The 15,468-nt window shown below is 41.1% G+C and overlaps 1 protein-coding gene across 2 annotated transcripts in view; it reads right to left on the bottom strand.

The window, feature by feature from the left end:
- The window catches only part of SAMD5 (sterile alpha motif domain containing 5), a 480,886-nt gene extending 467,112 nt beyond the window's left edge, over nucleotides 1–13,774 (bottom strand). For both annotated transcript variants that reach the window (XM_074187797.1, XM_074187796.1), the window contains exon 1: nucleotides 12,746–13,774. In XM_074187797.1, the coding sequence (XP_074043898.1) occupies nucleotides 12,746–13,243 (498 nt within the window). In that variant the 5' untranslated portion in view covers nucleotides 13,244–13,774. The remainder of the gene's footprint in view (nucleotides 1–12,745) is intronic.
- Between the last annotated feature and the right edge of the window lie 1,694 nt (nucleotides 13,775–15,468).

Genomic DNA, 15,468 nt, shown 5'->3' with positions numbered 1-15,468 from the left:
AACAGTATTTTCCAAGAATGATTTCAAGTCCTCTTGCCATTTTGTTTCAATTATTTCCTGGATTATCTCCAGTTTATCAACAGTCTTCCCAAAATATGGCACCAAAAATCAATACAATATTTTTTGGTGTGGTTCTATCATGGCAGAATACAATTGTGTTATAAACTTACTTTTTCAAACACTATGTCTTATATCATCCTTTTAGTTTGTTTAATGATGCACACATCACAAACCATACATGTCCATTCATTTTGACTCTTTTTTGTCTACATTCAACTATAAGTTTGAAATAAAGGATCTACTCAAAATATTAGAAACTTTCCTCATTCTCCTGATATCTCAAGAATACCAGAGGAACATTTTGACTTTCTTTCTGTGTTTCATTCTTGCTGCATGATGATTCCATATTCTCTCCCTATTATACATTTCCATAATGTACATTTTATTCCTTGTTTTTTAAACTTTTCATTGGTTATAGACTGCAGTCTGTTCATACCTATCATGTACCTCTCATTACCTTCTGTGTAATATTTATTTTAAGTTCCTTGACACTGTAGTATGTCATGTCTTATCATCATATCATAATTTCAGTTGTAGATATTTTTAAAAAATTTTAATTTTATTTCCCTAAAAGCTTAGGATTGTCAAAGATATTTTATCATTCTGCAAAATCTGCTATGTTCCTCCTGTTCAGCTCTGAATTCAACTTATTCCACTGCCTTGTATATAACATGTGTATGTATATATATATATATATATATATGTTTAAATTTAGGTATTACACAAATCTACATCCATATATACCCATGCACACAAACTACATGCATACACACAGATAGAAACAGAGAAGACGAGCAAGCCCAAATATACACCATCACCTAGATAATAGGTATTCTTTGTCCACTCAGTTGTACTATTTAGATAGTCATGTTTCCTATATTATTTCACATGCATTCATTAATCTTCATACCTGGCACTTTCATACAATGAAGCATATAAAAATTACTTGATATATATCATAGACATTAATTGAAATTTTAAGACAATCATCAAAATTATTTTGATTTAAGCTTCAAGTTGTCACCAAAATCAATGACTCAAACTTTGCCTTCCCCACCCCAAACTGACATCAACTTCAGTCCAAACTTGTCTTCCCATGGTCAGAAAAGCTTGCTGTCAGAGCTTCTAATGGTAAATTTATAATCCATAAAGGGATTCCCTCAATTCAATTTATACAATTCTTGGAAGCTGTTTGGTCTGTGAAGGGCACAGTCAATTATTGCATAAATGGTGGTTTTCTATTTTGAAAAAATAATGTTTGGGGAGAGAAGAGTGACACACACCCTTCTGAAAATGTCATCATCCTTATGCAGATTTTGAAGAGACTATCAACAACTTGGAGTTTAGTAGGATCTTAAAGTGTGTATGGGGAAACTGAGACTAAAAACAAGTTTTCTATATTTCAGTCCATAGACAAGAAATGAGAATAGCTAAGCACCTAAGAAAAGACCATAAATAAGTAAATGCATTACTAATACTCTTCTATAACTATTAATATCTGGCTAAATAATGAGTAATACCACAAAAGGTTTTCATAACATTAGGTTATATCCAAGGACCTTTCTTACACACACTTCAAAAATAATCATCTCTCCCTCTCTCCCCTCTTTTCCTCACACAACACTTAACATTTTATTTAGTACATTCAAAAATAGCCAAAGGCATGTCATACTTCTTAAGAGAAATTTTGATACAATGCATCTGTTCTAAACATATTGCTGCAGCACTGTTTTTAATAGATGAACATCCTTAAAGAACAGTGGAAGACGACTTGATTCACCCACCACATCTTGTCAAGATAAGCATGTCAATATTAGCACAGGCACATGTACCAACCCAAATCACTATGTTAAAATCTTGTAACATTTAATGTAAAATATACACAGAAATAATAAAATTTAAGAGTTGATGGCATCACTATAAATTACATGTATAAAATAAATATTTAGTATCCAATGAATACTAAGATCAGTTCTAAAAGAACAAATTATATTATTTTATGTTTGATCTAATTACAATAGAAATTCAGGAATAGAATATGGGTTTTCTGCGACAAGAAAAAAAGACAGGCAATAGACAGCCCATGAACTCCAATGGGATCCATACAATGTCAAGAAAATGAGGGAAAGATCTTTGATCAATCAATGAATATTTATTAAGCCCCTACTCTGTGCCAAGCACTAGATGAGTCCCAGTAGAGAATTTATGGTAAGACATAAATATAAAATACACAGAGTGAGAGTGAATGGTTGGCTTGCTATCTGTGCCATGATAGTCAAAGTGAATGAAAACACAGATCCTTCAAAGCATCAATGTTAAGGTTCAGGTCCAATCTTTAACCTGCACCCCATTCTTGAAACATGTTCCTGCCTCCTCACCTCAATTTCACAGAATTTCTTCTTGCTTTAAGAAAGATCGTTTTCTCCTTTCCTCATCCCCAAAGTACAAAAGTGCTCTCTAAGCACCTTAAATTTATTCTGCATGTACATTTCATCCCAATAAAATGCAAACTCTTTCAGAGTAGAGATATTATTTTATTTTTTTGCTTTTGTATCCTATTACCTAGTAATAAAAGGTTCTTGGTTGACAGATGCCCTGTGCAAAGATGGGAAAAAAAAGTCTCAACTACCCAAATGAGGCAAGTTGAAGAGAGGAGCTACAAATGCAGATTTGAATTGATCCCATTATTTCTTCAGATGCCTGTTGGCCCTGAATGCATTTAACATTACTTGACAAAATTAGTTTTTCTCTGAGGCTGTATATTTCATATTTGTCAGATTACTTCTTTACCTGAACCTGATTAAAGTAAAAGATACTATATCAAGCAGGAGTCAAAAGAAATCTTGAGTGGCTCCTTATGCAAATAAGTGCATTATCACTTCATAAATATTGTCTAAGACTGCACCACTTTATGGCACTGAAAATCCTGTTACTACTTTAATGCACAAGTACTTCTATCAATGAATGGTTTTCCCAGAGGGAATATTTGATAGTGCAGATCTTTACTATCTTTGTGAATACATAGCTATCCTTAAAGTATATATACCTGCCAAGGCTCAAAATGTTGGATACGATGATGGCATATACATTTCTACAAAGACAATTGCATATGGAGTACTTGATATAAGAACAGTGAAAGATTGCTTTCTCTACTACTCAACTTATTTTTTTCTAGCCCAAAGTATTTTCCTACTTTTAACTTCTTTATAAAGTTCATAAACTTCATCGTTTATTATCTCTAAGGGGAAAGTTTAAAGGCAGATAGGAATTATCTCAATAACATCTGTACTAAAATTTTCTAATTTTACTTTTATAACATATATACTTTGGTATTTTTCTAGCAAACCAAAAATGGATCTAGATTATGAAAACCACAGTGAAAAATTACCCCCAGTAAAATTTCTTTCAAATTTGTACAATTGCTGCTCATTACATCTTTCACACTAAATTGCCCTTGTTTTATTGTAAAACTCAGTTAATTTTTTTAATCCTAAAAGTATGATAAATAAAACTTTGTATATATATATACACATATGTATATGCTAATTTAAGCAAATTATTCTCAGGTGATGTGTATGGGTTTCCCTGTCATCCTGCCCAAAAATGGTTTTTACAATTCTCATTTTGTCTCTCTAACATCTTGTAATCTATGTGAATAAATCACTAAGAGAAGCCTAGATCATTTCTTTCTCTTAGAAACTGTAGTAGAATCTCTCCAAAATATATGAGCTTAGTCTTTTTTATGTGTAAAATTGGTTATGTACCTCATGTTTTTTGTGAGGATCCACTTTAGATAGTTTTTATGGTAATATTTTAAAAAATAAATCCTCCCTGTCAAACTAGTACTTGGTGATTAAGTTAAAATGAAAATTTCCTCCAATAGTCAGGAAATGACTATAAAAGATATATGTATTTGATGAACAGTTATCTTTTAATACGACACACATTTACTTTGATTCACAAGAGGCCAGAGGAGTGGGGAAAGAGGGAGAAAGGAGGCAGAGAAAGAAAGAAAGACAGTCATTTTTTTTAAGTACTTGGGCTCCAAACTTCAAAGTCATCTTTAATTTTTTGAATCTCCTCTTAATTCACTACCTTACTTCCCAAACCAGTTGCCAGCTGTTTTTGAATGTACTACTGCCACAGTTTCAAACCTTTCTCTTTCCATTTGCTACATTCATACTACCTAGGTGAAGTCCACACAAGAGATGTTTTAATTCATCCTGTTAGTATTAATAGACTCCTACTGTGTCTCCCTGCCTCTAGTCTCTCCCTTCATTAATTGGTCCTTCAGTCACCTCTTAAAATAAATAGGCCTAACTACAGGCCATCCCTATTCAAAACCCTTTTATGTGATCTCTATGATAAAATATGGATTATTCAGATAGACCTTTAAGATCTTCAACTATTTGTTTTCAAAACACCTTGTTGCTCAATCATTTGCATCCTAAGTCTTTGTGACCCCATTTGGGCTTTTTCCTTGGCAAAATGCCATTTCTTTTTCTCCAACTCATTTTACAGATGAAGTAACTGAGGCAAGTGTTGAGGCTAACAGGATAAGTGAATTACCCAGGGTTACCCAGTTAGTAAATGTTTAAAGACAGATTTGAACTCAGGAAGAAGAGTCTTCCTAAGTCTATCTACTTTGCTACCTAACTGCCCCAGTTCTGCTCCTTTATTGTTCCCCTAATTAATACCACTAACTACTCTCATATTACAGACTACACAGACCTATCTCTATGGCTCTGTATATCTCTAAATCTAAAATTCTCACTCCTCATCTCTCTATTGATATGCTCTTCCTCCAAGGGACAGCTTAGATGTCATATGGTCCATAACATCTTAACTGATTTCCTACCAAATGAAGTCACCTGTCCCTCCTCAAATCATAAACATGGTTTTGTTCAGATATATCCATTACCTGCTTCACATTCTCTTATAGCCTATAATCTAGTCATATGTGAGAAAAGTTTCTGTAAAGCCTATGTATGTAGCTATGAAAAATGATGTTAGCCATGTTATGTTATCCTATTATATTCTAGACTCTGATAAAAAAGAATTATATAATTTTTTAATCTTTGCATCTTCAGTGTTTGGCATCGTGCCATGCATATTGTGGGCCTTTAATAAACACAAAATATTACCAATGTAAAACTGATAATCAAGAGTCTAAATATTTTCTTTACCAATCAGGATGGATAAAGTTTTTCCATGTTATACTTTATGTATGTTGAGGGACACACATGACTATCCTATATTATGCTTACAGGCTATATATGCCTTTGATTCTTAATACATATGACTTGAGTGATTGACAAATTGTTCCAGCTTCAAAGAAAGGAATTTTTATTCCTCTTTTTTAAGTCAACATGTTGAGTATTCCTTTTATATTTTACATAGTGAGCATTACACAACTTCTGCAGAGTGAATTTTACAGGGAATAAAAAAGGATGAAGATATAGGAACCACAGACTGATCGAAGAATAGGTTGATGCAGAGGTAACAAGATCAACTCTAGAAATAAAAGATTTTTTTTTAAAAAAGAGATACAGACAGTAAAAGTGAGAGAGGGAACATATTCCATTAAATCAAATAATTCTTTTAAAGAAGAAAGGAAAGAATAAAATAATTTAATATTAATCCTTGAATCAATAAGAGATTAACAGAAAACAGGGTGCAATGACAATAGAAGATGGCAAGAGCCAGTTTGTATCTACCATATTTGATCACTAATACCAACTGAGCATCTCAAGCTTTATTTCCTGTTTTTCCCTCTGTCCTGCCCCCCCAAAAAGAAGCAGAAAAGGAAACTTGATCCTACCCCTTACTATCCCTATGAAGTAAATAGTTGTAGAATTTTTATACTTATTTTATAGGTGAGCTGATCAAAAGGCCAGAAAGTAGATTTTTTCATGCCTTCTGATTCTAAATAGAGTATTTTCCTCAACTAGAGTACATTTCCTTTCCACAAATCATTGAAAGTTCTTCGTTGTTGTTATCTTAGGAGTAGGAGAATATGGTTAGAATTGCTGACTGGGCAAATATGGCTACTGAGGGGTGGATGAAATTATATTACTTTAAAGGCATTCCTTGTATAGGGATGAATTTGGTATTTGTCTTCAGCTCTTTACAAAGACATGTCATAGACTTGCTAGTTTAAAATGAAAAAAGGAGAAATCTTTCAAAAATATTGCCAGTAGTCACTTAACACAACTTTCTTGAACCATTAGAATACTGATGTCTTTTACCCTCTACTGTCTGCCAGGAAGGGGTTGCAGTGAGAATGAAAAAGTATTTGAAATACAGAAACACTATGAATACAAGAGATTAGTCTGACTTACTGAAATAATAGAAAAAATAAAATTTGGAGTTTTCATCCTATCTCCCTTTTTGAACTCCTATTACTACCTCAAACTGCTCCCTCCTACCCTCTAGATATCAAATACCTTTATGTTGCCTAGTATCTTACTCTTTGGCAAACCAACATCCAAACTCAACAATGAAATTCTTCATCCAAAATGCTCATTCTTGATTGCTTAGACTCTAATCAAGGGTGGGAACATCTGGTATGAGGGCTGTGTAAGGGCCATGAAATCATTTGGTCTGGTGTTGTCACTGTAATTGCAAGTGGAACTCAAAATTCAATAAATATAGGAGATTTTTAGGGGTGAATTAATCATGTGTTTCACCAAATATGCTAGGTGAATGTTATAAATAATTAAATGATCCTAGGCAAAAAAAAAGGTTCCCACTCCTGGCTTAGAGGCTGATCTGAAAAAAATTTACCATTAATGAATGACTATACACTCTCCAAAGGATCATTTGAGTCTTAAAAATCATTACTAAACCCAAATTAATCCCTTCTTGGTTGACTGTGAGGGTTGGAGGTGGATGGAAAGAGATACTTTAGAGTTTAGTAGATGTGAGACTTCAGTCATCTGTTACCCAATGTAAGCCATTCTCTTCCTCTTACCTAGTTTCCCATGAAATTGAATAATTGGAATCCTCAGTTCTAGCCACCACCATACACTCAAGGTAATGAACACCATGCTTAAGAGTTTAACAGACTGACTGACAAACACCAACACACACACACATACACATACACACACACACACACACACAAACACACATGCTCACAAGCACCTTTGTAAGTTATTCTACATTGTATTAAGCTCAGTAAAATAAAATAAACAACAATATCAGTAGAATAGAGGGTTAATTTTTTTCTAATTGTAAATCATAATCCCATAGGAAGAGTTGGTCTAGGTACAAAACAAGGTGAAATTTTTGTATAATTGCCTGTCATATGCTTTTATATGTATAGAATACCACAGACTCCTATTTAGGAAACCACAAAACTGACTTTTCTTAAGATGACCCATCTGACTTCACTTTCTAACCACTTGTAAAGAAGTGATGGATGAAGTGACCAAATCAGTCAATTAAATTCAAATTAGCAACATTTATTAAGTGTCTACTACTATGAATATTAGGCACTGAGTATTAAGAGCACAAGGAAACAAGCATCTTACTTTCAAGGATAAACATTCAACTGGAGAAGAGGGGTATTACAACAGGAACAAAAGTATATAGAAAATATTTTAAAGAGAAGGAAATGGCAGGAAAATACACACACACACACACACACACACACACACACACACACACACACAAACACAAGGGGCAGCTAGGTGGTGCAGTCAATAGAGCACCAGTCCTGGAGTCAGGAGTACCTGAGTTCAAATCTAGTCTCAGACACTTAATAATGACCTAGCTGTGTGGCCTTGGGCAAGCCACTTAACCCCATTGCCTTGCAAAAAAAAAAGATTATACACACACACACTCACTCACTGTCCTTCCCCCCCCCTTAAACTGAAACGTCCAGTCTTGCTTTTACTCTTAAAAAACACTTGTATCTCAATACCTTTACCCTTGGTAGCTCCTCATGACTAGAATGCTTTCATTTCTTACTTCTGCCTCTTAGATTCCCCATTTCTTAAAAAAAATTAATCCAAGTATTACCTTCAATGGGAAGTCTTTTCCTGATCCTGGAAGCTTCTTATGTTTCCCTAATCCAATCTCCTTGTATTTATTTCACATATAACTATGTAAGGTGCTCCAAAAAAATATTAGTGTAGTTTCAAGTTATTCAAGCCTGAAACTGCACTAAGATTTTTAGTCCATGTACAAGCACATGCTGATACTTCCAAATGAATATAAAACTCCTTAAAAACAGAAGTTCACTTTTGTCTTTGTATACCCAACACCTAGCATACGGAATGGTATGTAACAGGTGCTTAATAAGCTCTTGTTAATTGATAATAAAGGGACAGAGATAAGGAAGGTAATTCCATATGAGTCACCATCTGAGTTGTGCTTTGAAGGAAGCAAAGGATTCCATGATGAGAAGGTCAGCAAGGATTGTATTTCAGACTTGGAGAAATCACTTTTGCCAAAGAATGGAGGTGGGATATAAAATAATGGGCATGGGGGGATGGCCAGAATGCCAGTTTGATGAAAATGGAGGGCATGAAGAGAAAATGGCAAGGTATGGGGAAGCCAGATTGTAGAGGATTTAAAATATAAATGTCTCAGTTAAGCATTTAAACTAAAAAGCCAAAGTAAGTCACTGAAGATTTTTTTCATGAGGGTTCACATGGTCGGATATGTAATTCAAGCATCTTGACTTTCTAATTGTATGGAAGGCAGATGGGTGAGATAAGAGAACCAGGCAAGGAGATGAATTAGTAGTCTATTGCAAAAACTTTCCAAGGAAAAAGTTAAGAACACTTGCATTCTATAGAATCAAGATATGAATGGAACTATGTTATGGAATCAGTGGTCAATTAGGAAGTTCATTTCATCAGAGTAACAAGTTTAACTTTTCTCTCAGATAGTTCTAGTTTCCTCTCTAAGGAACTCAACTTTCCTGCCTCAATATTTCCTGATTTAATCCATTTTGAAGACAGATCTAATATTCTTATGAAGTCACAGAGATCACGGATGCTAATATCTGTAAACGAGAAGCTGAATTGTAATGATCAGAATTCCAAATAGCACATAATGACTAGTTCACATTCAGATCCAAGTCGAATAGAAGCCCATAGATTCTGCAGAAACAATATGATCTAAATTGTGGCTTAGATAAAAACTGAGGAGAACCCTTTAAAATTATATGGAGTAGGAAATATAAGTAACATCAACCCATAGTTAAAATATTCAGAGCAGTCCAGTGGTCATAATTCTACCAATATAGATTCATCATCTTGTTTATTCAGTTTGATTATATTCACCTCTTTTTTATATGACTCTATAATATAGGTCTTCAAACAATGAGGCCTGTTAGCCTATTAATTGCTTTTCCCTCCTTAATTGAAACACCAATGCAATGGTAAATGATTAAGAAAGCTTCCAAAACAATCTACAGACTCATTTGACTGGAGGTAAAAAAAAAAAAAAACAGAAAAGAAGAAATGAAACTCATCAATGCTTTATTCTGGTAACACATTATCAAATTTATGTACTATGACACTCATCATAAAGTTGTGTGAAAAAATGTTTCATATAGAAAATAAATACAAATCTAAGACAGTCAGAAAGTCCTGAATAAGATTCAGTGTGATGTATGTTTTACTCTGCTCCTATATGTAGGTAGAAGACCACAACTAACAGCAAGCTTTGACACCCAGTTAATTATTTTGACATTATAGACCTGCTGTTTTATTTCTTGCATGGGTTCCTTCTCAGCACTCCTCTCAATTACCACCCTCCTTTTTTTCTCAGTCTAAATCTTGTTGTTTTTTTCTGGGTATCTTATGAAAAGTGATGCATCTTTCATTCTGAAGGACTTTCTGGCTCCTTCCTGAGCCCATCACACCATGCTGAGGAGCTCAGATTCACTGTCAGGCTCAATCACCTCCTCAGCAGTAAATGACTATTCAAGTGACTGATTCCAACCTCCTTTCAACAGTTCTCTTAGGAAATAAGTCATTTACACTAATGGCTGGGTTCCTGTACCCTGACCAGTTGCTATTCCTAATTGAAAAATGTCTCTCTACTCTGTTAAACAGTGTAATTATCAAATATAATCTCCTCCCTTGAATATACTTAGGCTAATGCATCTTAAATGTAAAGCAGGCTTCCTGCTCTCTCGGTATCCAGTTTATGCCCTAGCATAGGTTACTCAAATATTCAACCTTATTTCAAAAGTACCTTGTAAAAGCCCCCAAAAGGTTAAACTATCTGTTCTGCTCTTTAATCCATTTGCATATTTCCTTCTTTTCTCCATTTGATTACTGGTTCCAAAAGAGAATCACAACCTAGTAAGAATCTAGATGTGTTCCTTTCATTGATTTACATTTACCTGCCTAGTGATCTTTCTAAAAGTAACCAATTTTTTGGCATTCTATTATTTTCTGTGCTTTTTCTAACTCTTTTCTAACTCTTCAGACATCTTCTTAGGATATCAGCTTGCCTTTGATGAAGCAAAATTCTTCAACCTAAAACTATGAAGCAACCAAAGTTGCATTCTGTGTTTTGAGCTAAAAAAGTATAGTATTTTGTGAAATAAAATTTTCTTATTTATATATAGTTTTTGCTAACACATATCTTCCACCTGTACTTTGGCCTTGTCCCTTCTAGAGAGTGGCTAACACTTTTACTGAACTGTGATAATTCCCAAAGGCTTCATATAAAAGGTTTGTCATCATTTATGATCTATTTTTGCATTTGCCTATCTCTATTATCTCTCCTATATTGAAGATGAACAATTTCATTAGCTTTTTAGCTCTTATTTCTTCTGTCTTTCAAATGTGTTTCATCTGGAGCTATCTGCAATCCAAAGTTTTACTTAATGAGCCAACCCCTCATTGGAGTGAACACATCCATCAAACACATGACATCATAGTGACCTCAAGCATTTGCTTAGTCAACCTTTTGTGCTCAGCTGATTTAGCTGCTTTATAAGTTCTGTTTTTGGAAAACTCAAGTCATTGCCTTAAAGTATTTCCAGGACCCTAAGATAGATTTTATTCACTTTTCCCTGCCTCCCAAAGGATCTAAAGGTGACATTACTTTCCAATTTTATGGCATCCCTGGGATTTGGCCCTATTCATTTTGAAATTATAAAAAAAAAATATTCCATTCTCTAGACAACACCTTCAAAGAGTTCTTTATGTCATACCTTGACTCATCTAGAAAAACTAAATGGGAAAATATTTGAGAGTCCAGGAGTCAACATTGAGGGGAGGGGGGGCATGGGGGGAGGGATGGGGAGAGAGAGAGACATAGACACAGAGACAGAAACAGAAATAGGGAGACAGAGACAGAGAAACAGGTGGACAGAGAGACAGATGGACAGAGAGACAGATGGACAGAGAGACAGATGGACAGAGAGACGAGAGAGACAGAGAGACACAGAGACACACACAGACACAGAGAGACACAAAGAGACAGAGAGACAGAGACAGAGTGACAGAGAGAGACAGAGACAGAGTGAGAGACAGAGAGAGAGACAGAGAGAGAGACAGAGAGAGTGAGACAGAGAGAGAGAGCGAGACAAAGAGAGAGACAGAGAGAGACAGAGAGAGAGAGAGACAGAGAGAGAGAGCGAGACAGAGAGAGAGAGCGAGACAGAGAGAGAGAGAGAGCGAGACAGAGAGAGAGTGCGAGACAGAGAGAGAGAGAGAGACAGAGAGAGTGCGAGACAGAGAGAGAGAGAGACAGAGAGAGAGAGAGCGAGACAGAGAGAGAGCGAGAGAGAGAGTGCGAGACAGAGAGAGAGAGAGACAGAGAGAGTGCGAGACAGAGAGAGAGACAGAGAGAGAGAGAGAGAGAGAGAGAGAGAGCGAGACAGAGAGAGAGAGCGAGACAGAGAGAGAGAGCGAGACACAGAGAGAGCGAGACACAGAGAGAGCGAGACACAGAGAGAGCGAGACACAGAGAGAGCGAGACAGAGAGAGAGCGAGACAGAGAGAGAGCGAGACAGAGAGAGAGCGAGACAGAGAGAGAGACAGAGAGAGAGACAGAGTGAGACAGAGACAGTACGAGACAGACATACACACAGAGACAGAGACACACACAGAGACAGAGAGAGACACACAGAGATAGGGACAGAGATAAAGACACAGAGAGAGACTGAGGCAGAGAGAGACACAAAGAAAGAAGGTGAGGAAGAGAAAGGGAGGGAGAGAGAGATGGAGGGAGAGAGATGGAGGGAGAAGGAGAGAGATGGAGGCAGAGGGGGAGAGAGATGGAGGAAGAGAGAGATGGAGAGAGAGAGAGAGATGGAGGGAGAGAAAAGGAAGGGAGAAGGGGCGGGGAGAAAGGTGTAAAATAATGGTATATCTGCCATTCTCCAGAGATACTTCAGACTGAAATGCTAAGGCGAGAGAACATTCATAATTCTCCCAGACTCCAGTAGGGAAACAGTATCCAGCAGGAATCGGTGACTATGAGAGGGGTTTCTTGGGGAACACAGTCATACCTTCGCCTAACTGAATTTTGGCACATCAGAAACGAGACGACCACCTCCTTTTTAAGAAAGAGAAAATGAAATTAAAGCATGTGTATCACTCACTCCTCCTTCCCTGTTTCGTGAGACTGTTCACCTGGGACTGACAAGCCCCGACACCTGCTTGGCCGGGGGGGCTGGGGGAGGGGGTGCGGAGAGCTTCGTTCTTACCTTATTGGAGTACGGGGGCTTGCTTAAGTTGATCCCATCCCGGACGAGTTTGTCCCTGATCATGATTTTCAGTTTGAGTTTGGGGTAAGTCACCAGTTCCTTGCTGCGGGAGCCGGCCCTCTGGCTCCGGGAGAGCCCCCTGGGTCCTTGGGTCTGGCCGGGCTGAGACTCCCTCCAAGCCTGCCCCTCGTACTGCTCCACCAGGTGGCTGGTGTAGAGTTCGGGGGAAGGGGCCGCGGGCTGCGGCGGGGGCTGCAGCTGCTGCGGCTCCAGGGTGAAGTAGAGGCCGGCGGCGTTGGCGTCTTGCTCCCGCAGCCTCCTCACGGCGTCGTGGATCCGGCGCCGGTGCTGGGGCGCCAAGACCCCGATGGCGTCCAGGTCGGGGTCCCCGATCTGTTTGCACACCTCCAGGTCGTCGTAGCCGTTATCCACGAAGGACTCGGCGTACTGGGGGAGCTGCAAGGCTTTCAACCACTCGTAAACTATGTTGGTGCCCATGGTGCTCACTACTTTGGCCACACGCGGGGCAGAGGATCACCTTCCCGACCCGAGGCTTCAGGTCCTGGGAACTTCCTCGGAGGAGCTGAAAGATCCACAGTCCGCCGAGCTGAAGTCAGGAGCACGCGGGGCCGGAGTCGGGGGAACAGCAGACTAAACCTTAAAGGGAAAAAACTGGAAGAAAAAGGGCAAAGCAGGAAAATGAAATCCCGGGCCAAGGCCCCCGGCAGCCGCGGGTCGGAGCCGGTGGTCGATCGGCGTGGCCGCTCCTTCCTGGGAGCCGGCGGGCTTCTGGCACCGGGCTGAGGGTGGGAGGCTGAGAGGGGGACTCGCAGCCCCTCTTCGGAGCCAGCCCCCTTCGGGGAGGGGGCGCTTTGCCTAGTCCTCGCTCTCCTCCAGTTTCTCTACCGCTCGGCCGAGTCCCGTCGGTCCCCCTTTCTCCGGGGTTTCATGCATCTCTATTTACTATTTGCTTTGGAGCACGCAGTAGCGCGTCGAGGAGGAGGATCCTGTCAGCCAGCCAGAGGCAGTCTCCCCGGTGCGCTTCATCCACGCATTTATTATCCCCTCCTCCTCCTCCTCCTCCTCCTCCTCCCTCTTAGCACCCCCTGGTCCCTGTCCCGTGGTTTCTCCGCTGCCGGCGGGAGGGCGGGGTGAACCTCGCGCGCGGCCTGGTTCCTCTCCCCCCGCGCCACGGCCGCCCTCCCAAGCAGGACTCCCCTGGCACACAGAAGCCCTGGTCCTCCCCTGGTCCTCCCCTTCCACTGCCCCCGCTCCTCTCACTTACAGAAGCGCCCGCGGCTTCTTTCTGGCCCTCCCACGTTGCCAGTCTCCACAAGGGCGGTGGGCCCGGGGCCACAGGCAGGGCGAGGCTGGACAGCCTGGTTTCCCTCGCCAAGTGGCAACCCCCAGCCGGGGGGGGGGGGGCCGGGCTCGCCCCTCGCCCTTCCACTTAGCGAGCTGCGCCCCTATTCCATAGAGTGCGCGCTGCGCTCGGGCGGAGCCGCTTCCCGAGTTGGGTTTGGGGGTGCTTGGCGTTAGCGGAACCCCGGGCAGCCGGGGAGGGCGAGGTGGTGACTTGGCACGGCCTCTCCCCCCTCCGATGCAATTCACACCCACACGTCACGGCATCACCTGCCTGATGTCGTGTCTTCTTTGGGAATGAAGAATCAACCCGGCGCGGGGTCCGAGGCAGGGCTCGGCCCGACGGCTCCCAGGCGTGGCCTGGCGGAGCCTCCTCCACCTCACTTATTGGAAGGAACTTTCTCCTTCATCTTCTTGCCCGGTGTCTCTCCCCCCCGAGCTTGCTCGCTTTACTCTGCCCCAATTGCACTATGGCCTTCCTCCGGCTTCCCTGCCCTCTGGCTCTCCTGGAGAAGGAGAAGGGCGCCATCCCGTGAAGGCCGGAGTGCCCAACCGCACGGCCCGGGGAAGGAATCTCGCGGGGCACAATGGACCTGGGAAACTCGACAGACTCGGCAAGCAGGGGACGCGAAAGTCAGAAAGTGGCGTGACTCTGGAGTGGAGAGGGCGGCGCCTTTATTTTTGTTTTTTAAACAAAAAGACCCACCCCCGGCCCCTTCCTCTCCACTGGTTCCAAGAGTCTGCGCCACGGGCCAGCCTAAGTTCTAAGCATCCAGTGACCACCCAGCAGGGGAGAAAGAATGACTGGGGAAAGTGGGGAAAGCGCCACGCGCAGGGGGTGCTGCCTCCACCGCCTAATAAACGTGGGCGGGGAGGAGGAGGAGGAGAGGAGGAGGAGGAGGAGGAGAGGAGGAGGAGAGGAGGAGGAGGAGGAGGAGGAGGGGAGGAGGAGGAGGAGGAGGAGGAGGAGGAGGAGGAGGAGGAGGAGGAGGAGGAGGAGGAGGAGGAGGAGGAGGGGAGGAGGAGGAGGAGGAGGAGGAGGAGGAGGAGGAGGAGGAGGAGGAGGAGGAGGAGGAGGAGGAGGAGGAGGAGGAGGAGGAGGAGGAGGAGGATGCTCTTTTGATTCCACCAGGCACCTGAGCCGCTTCCATGCACCTGGGCCCTTCCTCCCTAAGTCTCCCCTCCCTCCCGCCCGCCAACTTGCTCCTTTCTATTTGGGGCATTTCTTGGCTCTTCTCGGCACCGAGAATCGGAGTGGTCGGGGCGTTCATCACCCCCCACCTGCAAAGTCAGTTTAGGGGTGGGCTTGCTCGCCCCTCGCCGCAGGACCTGCACAGGCTAAGGCTGCGGAGGCCCCGCCA

Source organism: Macrotis lagotis, chromosome 5, assembly GCF_037893015.1.
Source record: "Macrotis lagotis isolate mMagLag1 chromosome 5, bilby.v1.9.chrom.fasta, whole genome shotgun sequence".
Classification (NCBI taxonomy): Eukaryota; Metazoa; Chordata; class Mammalia; order Peramelemorphia; family Peramelidae; genus Macrotis; species Macrotis lagotis.
Note: the sequence above shows the minus strand (reverse complement) of the source record. Positions and strands in the feature narration are given on the sequence as shown.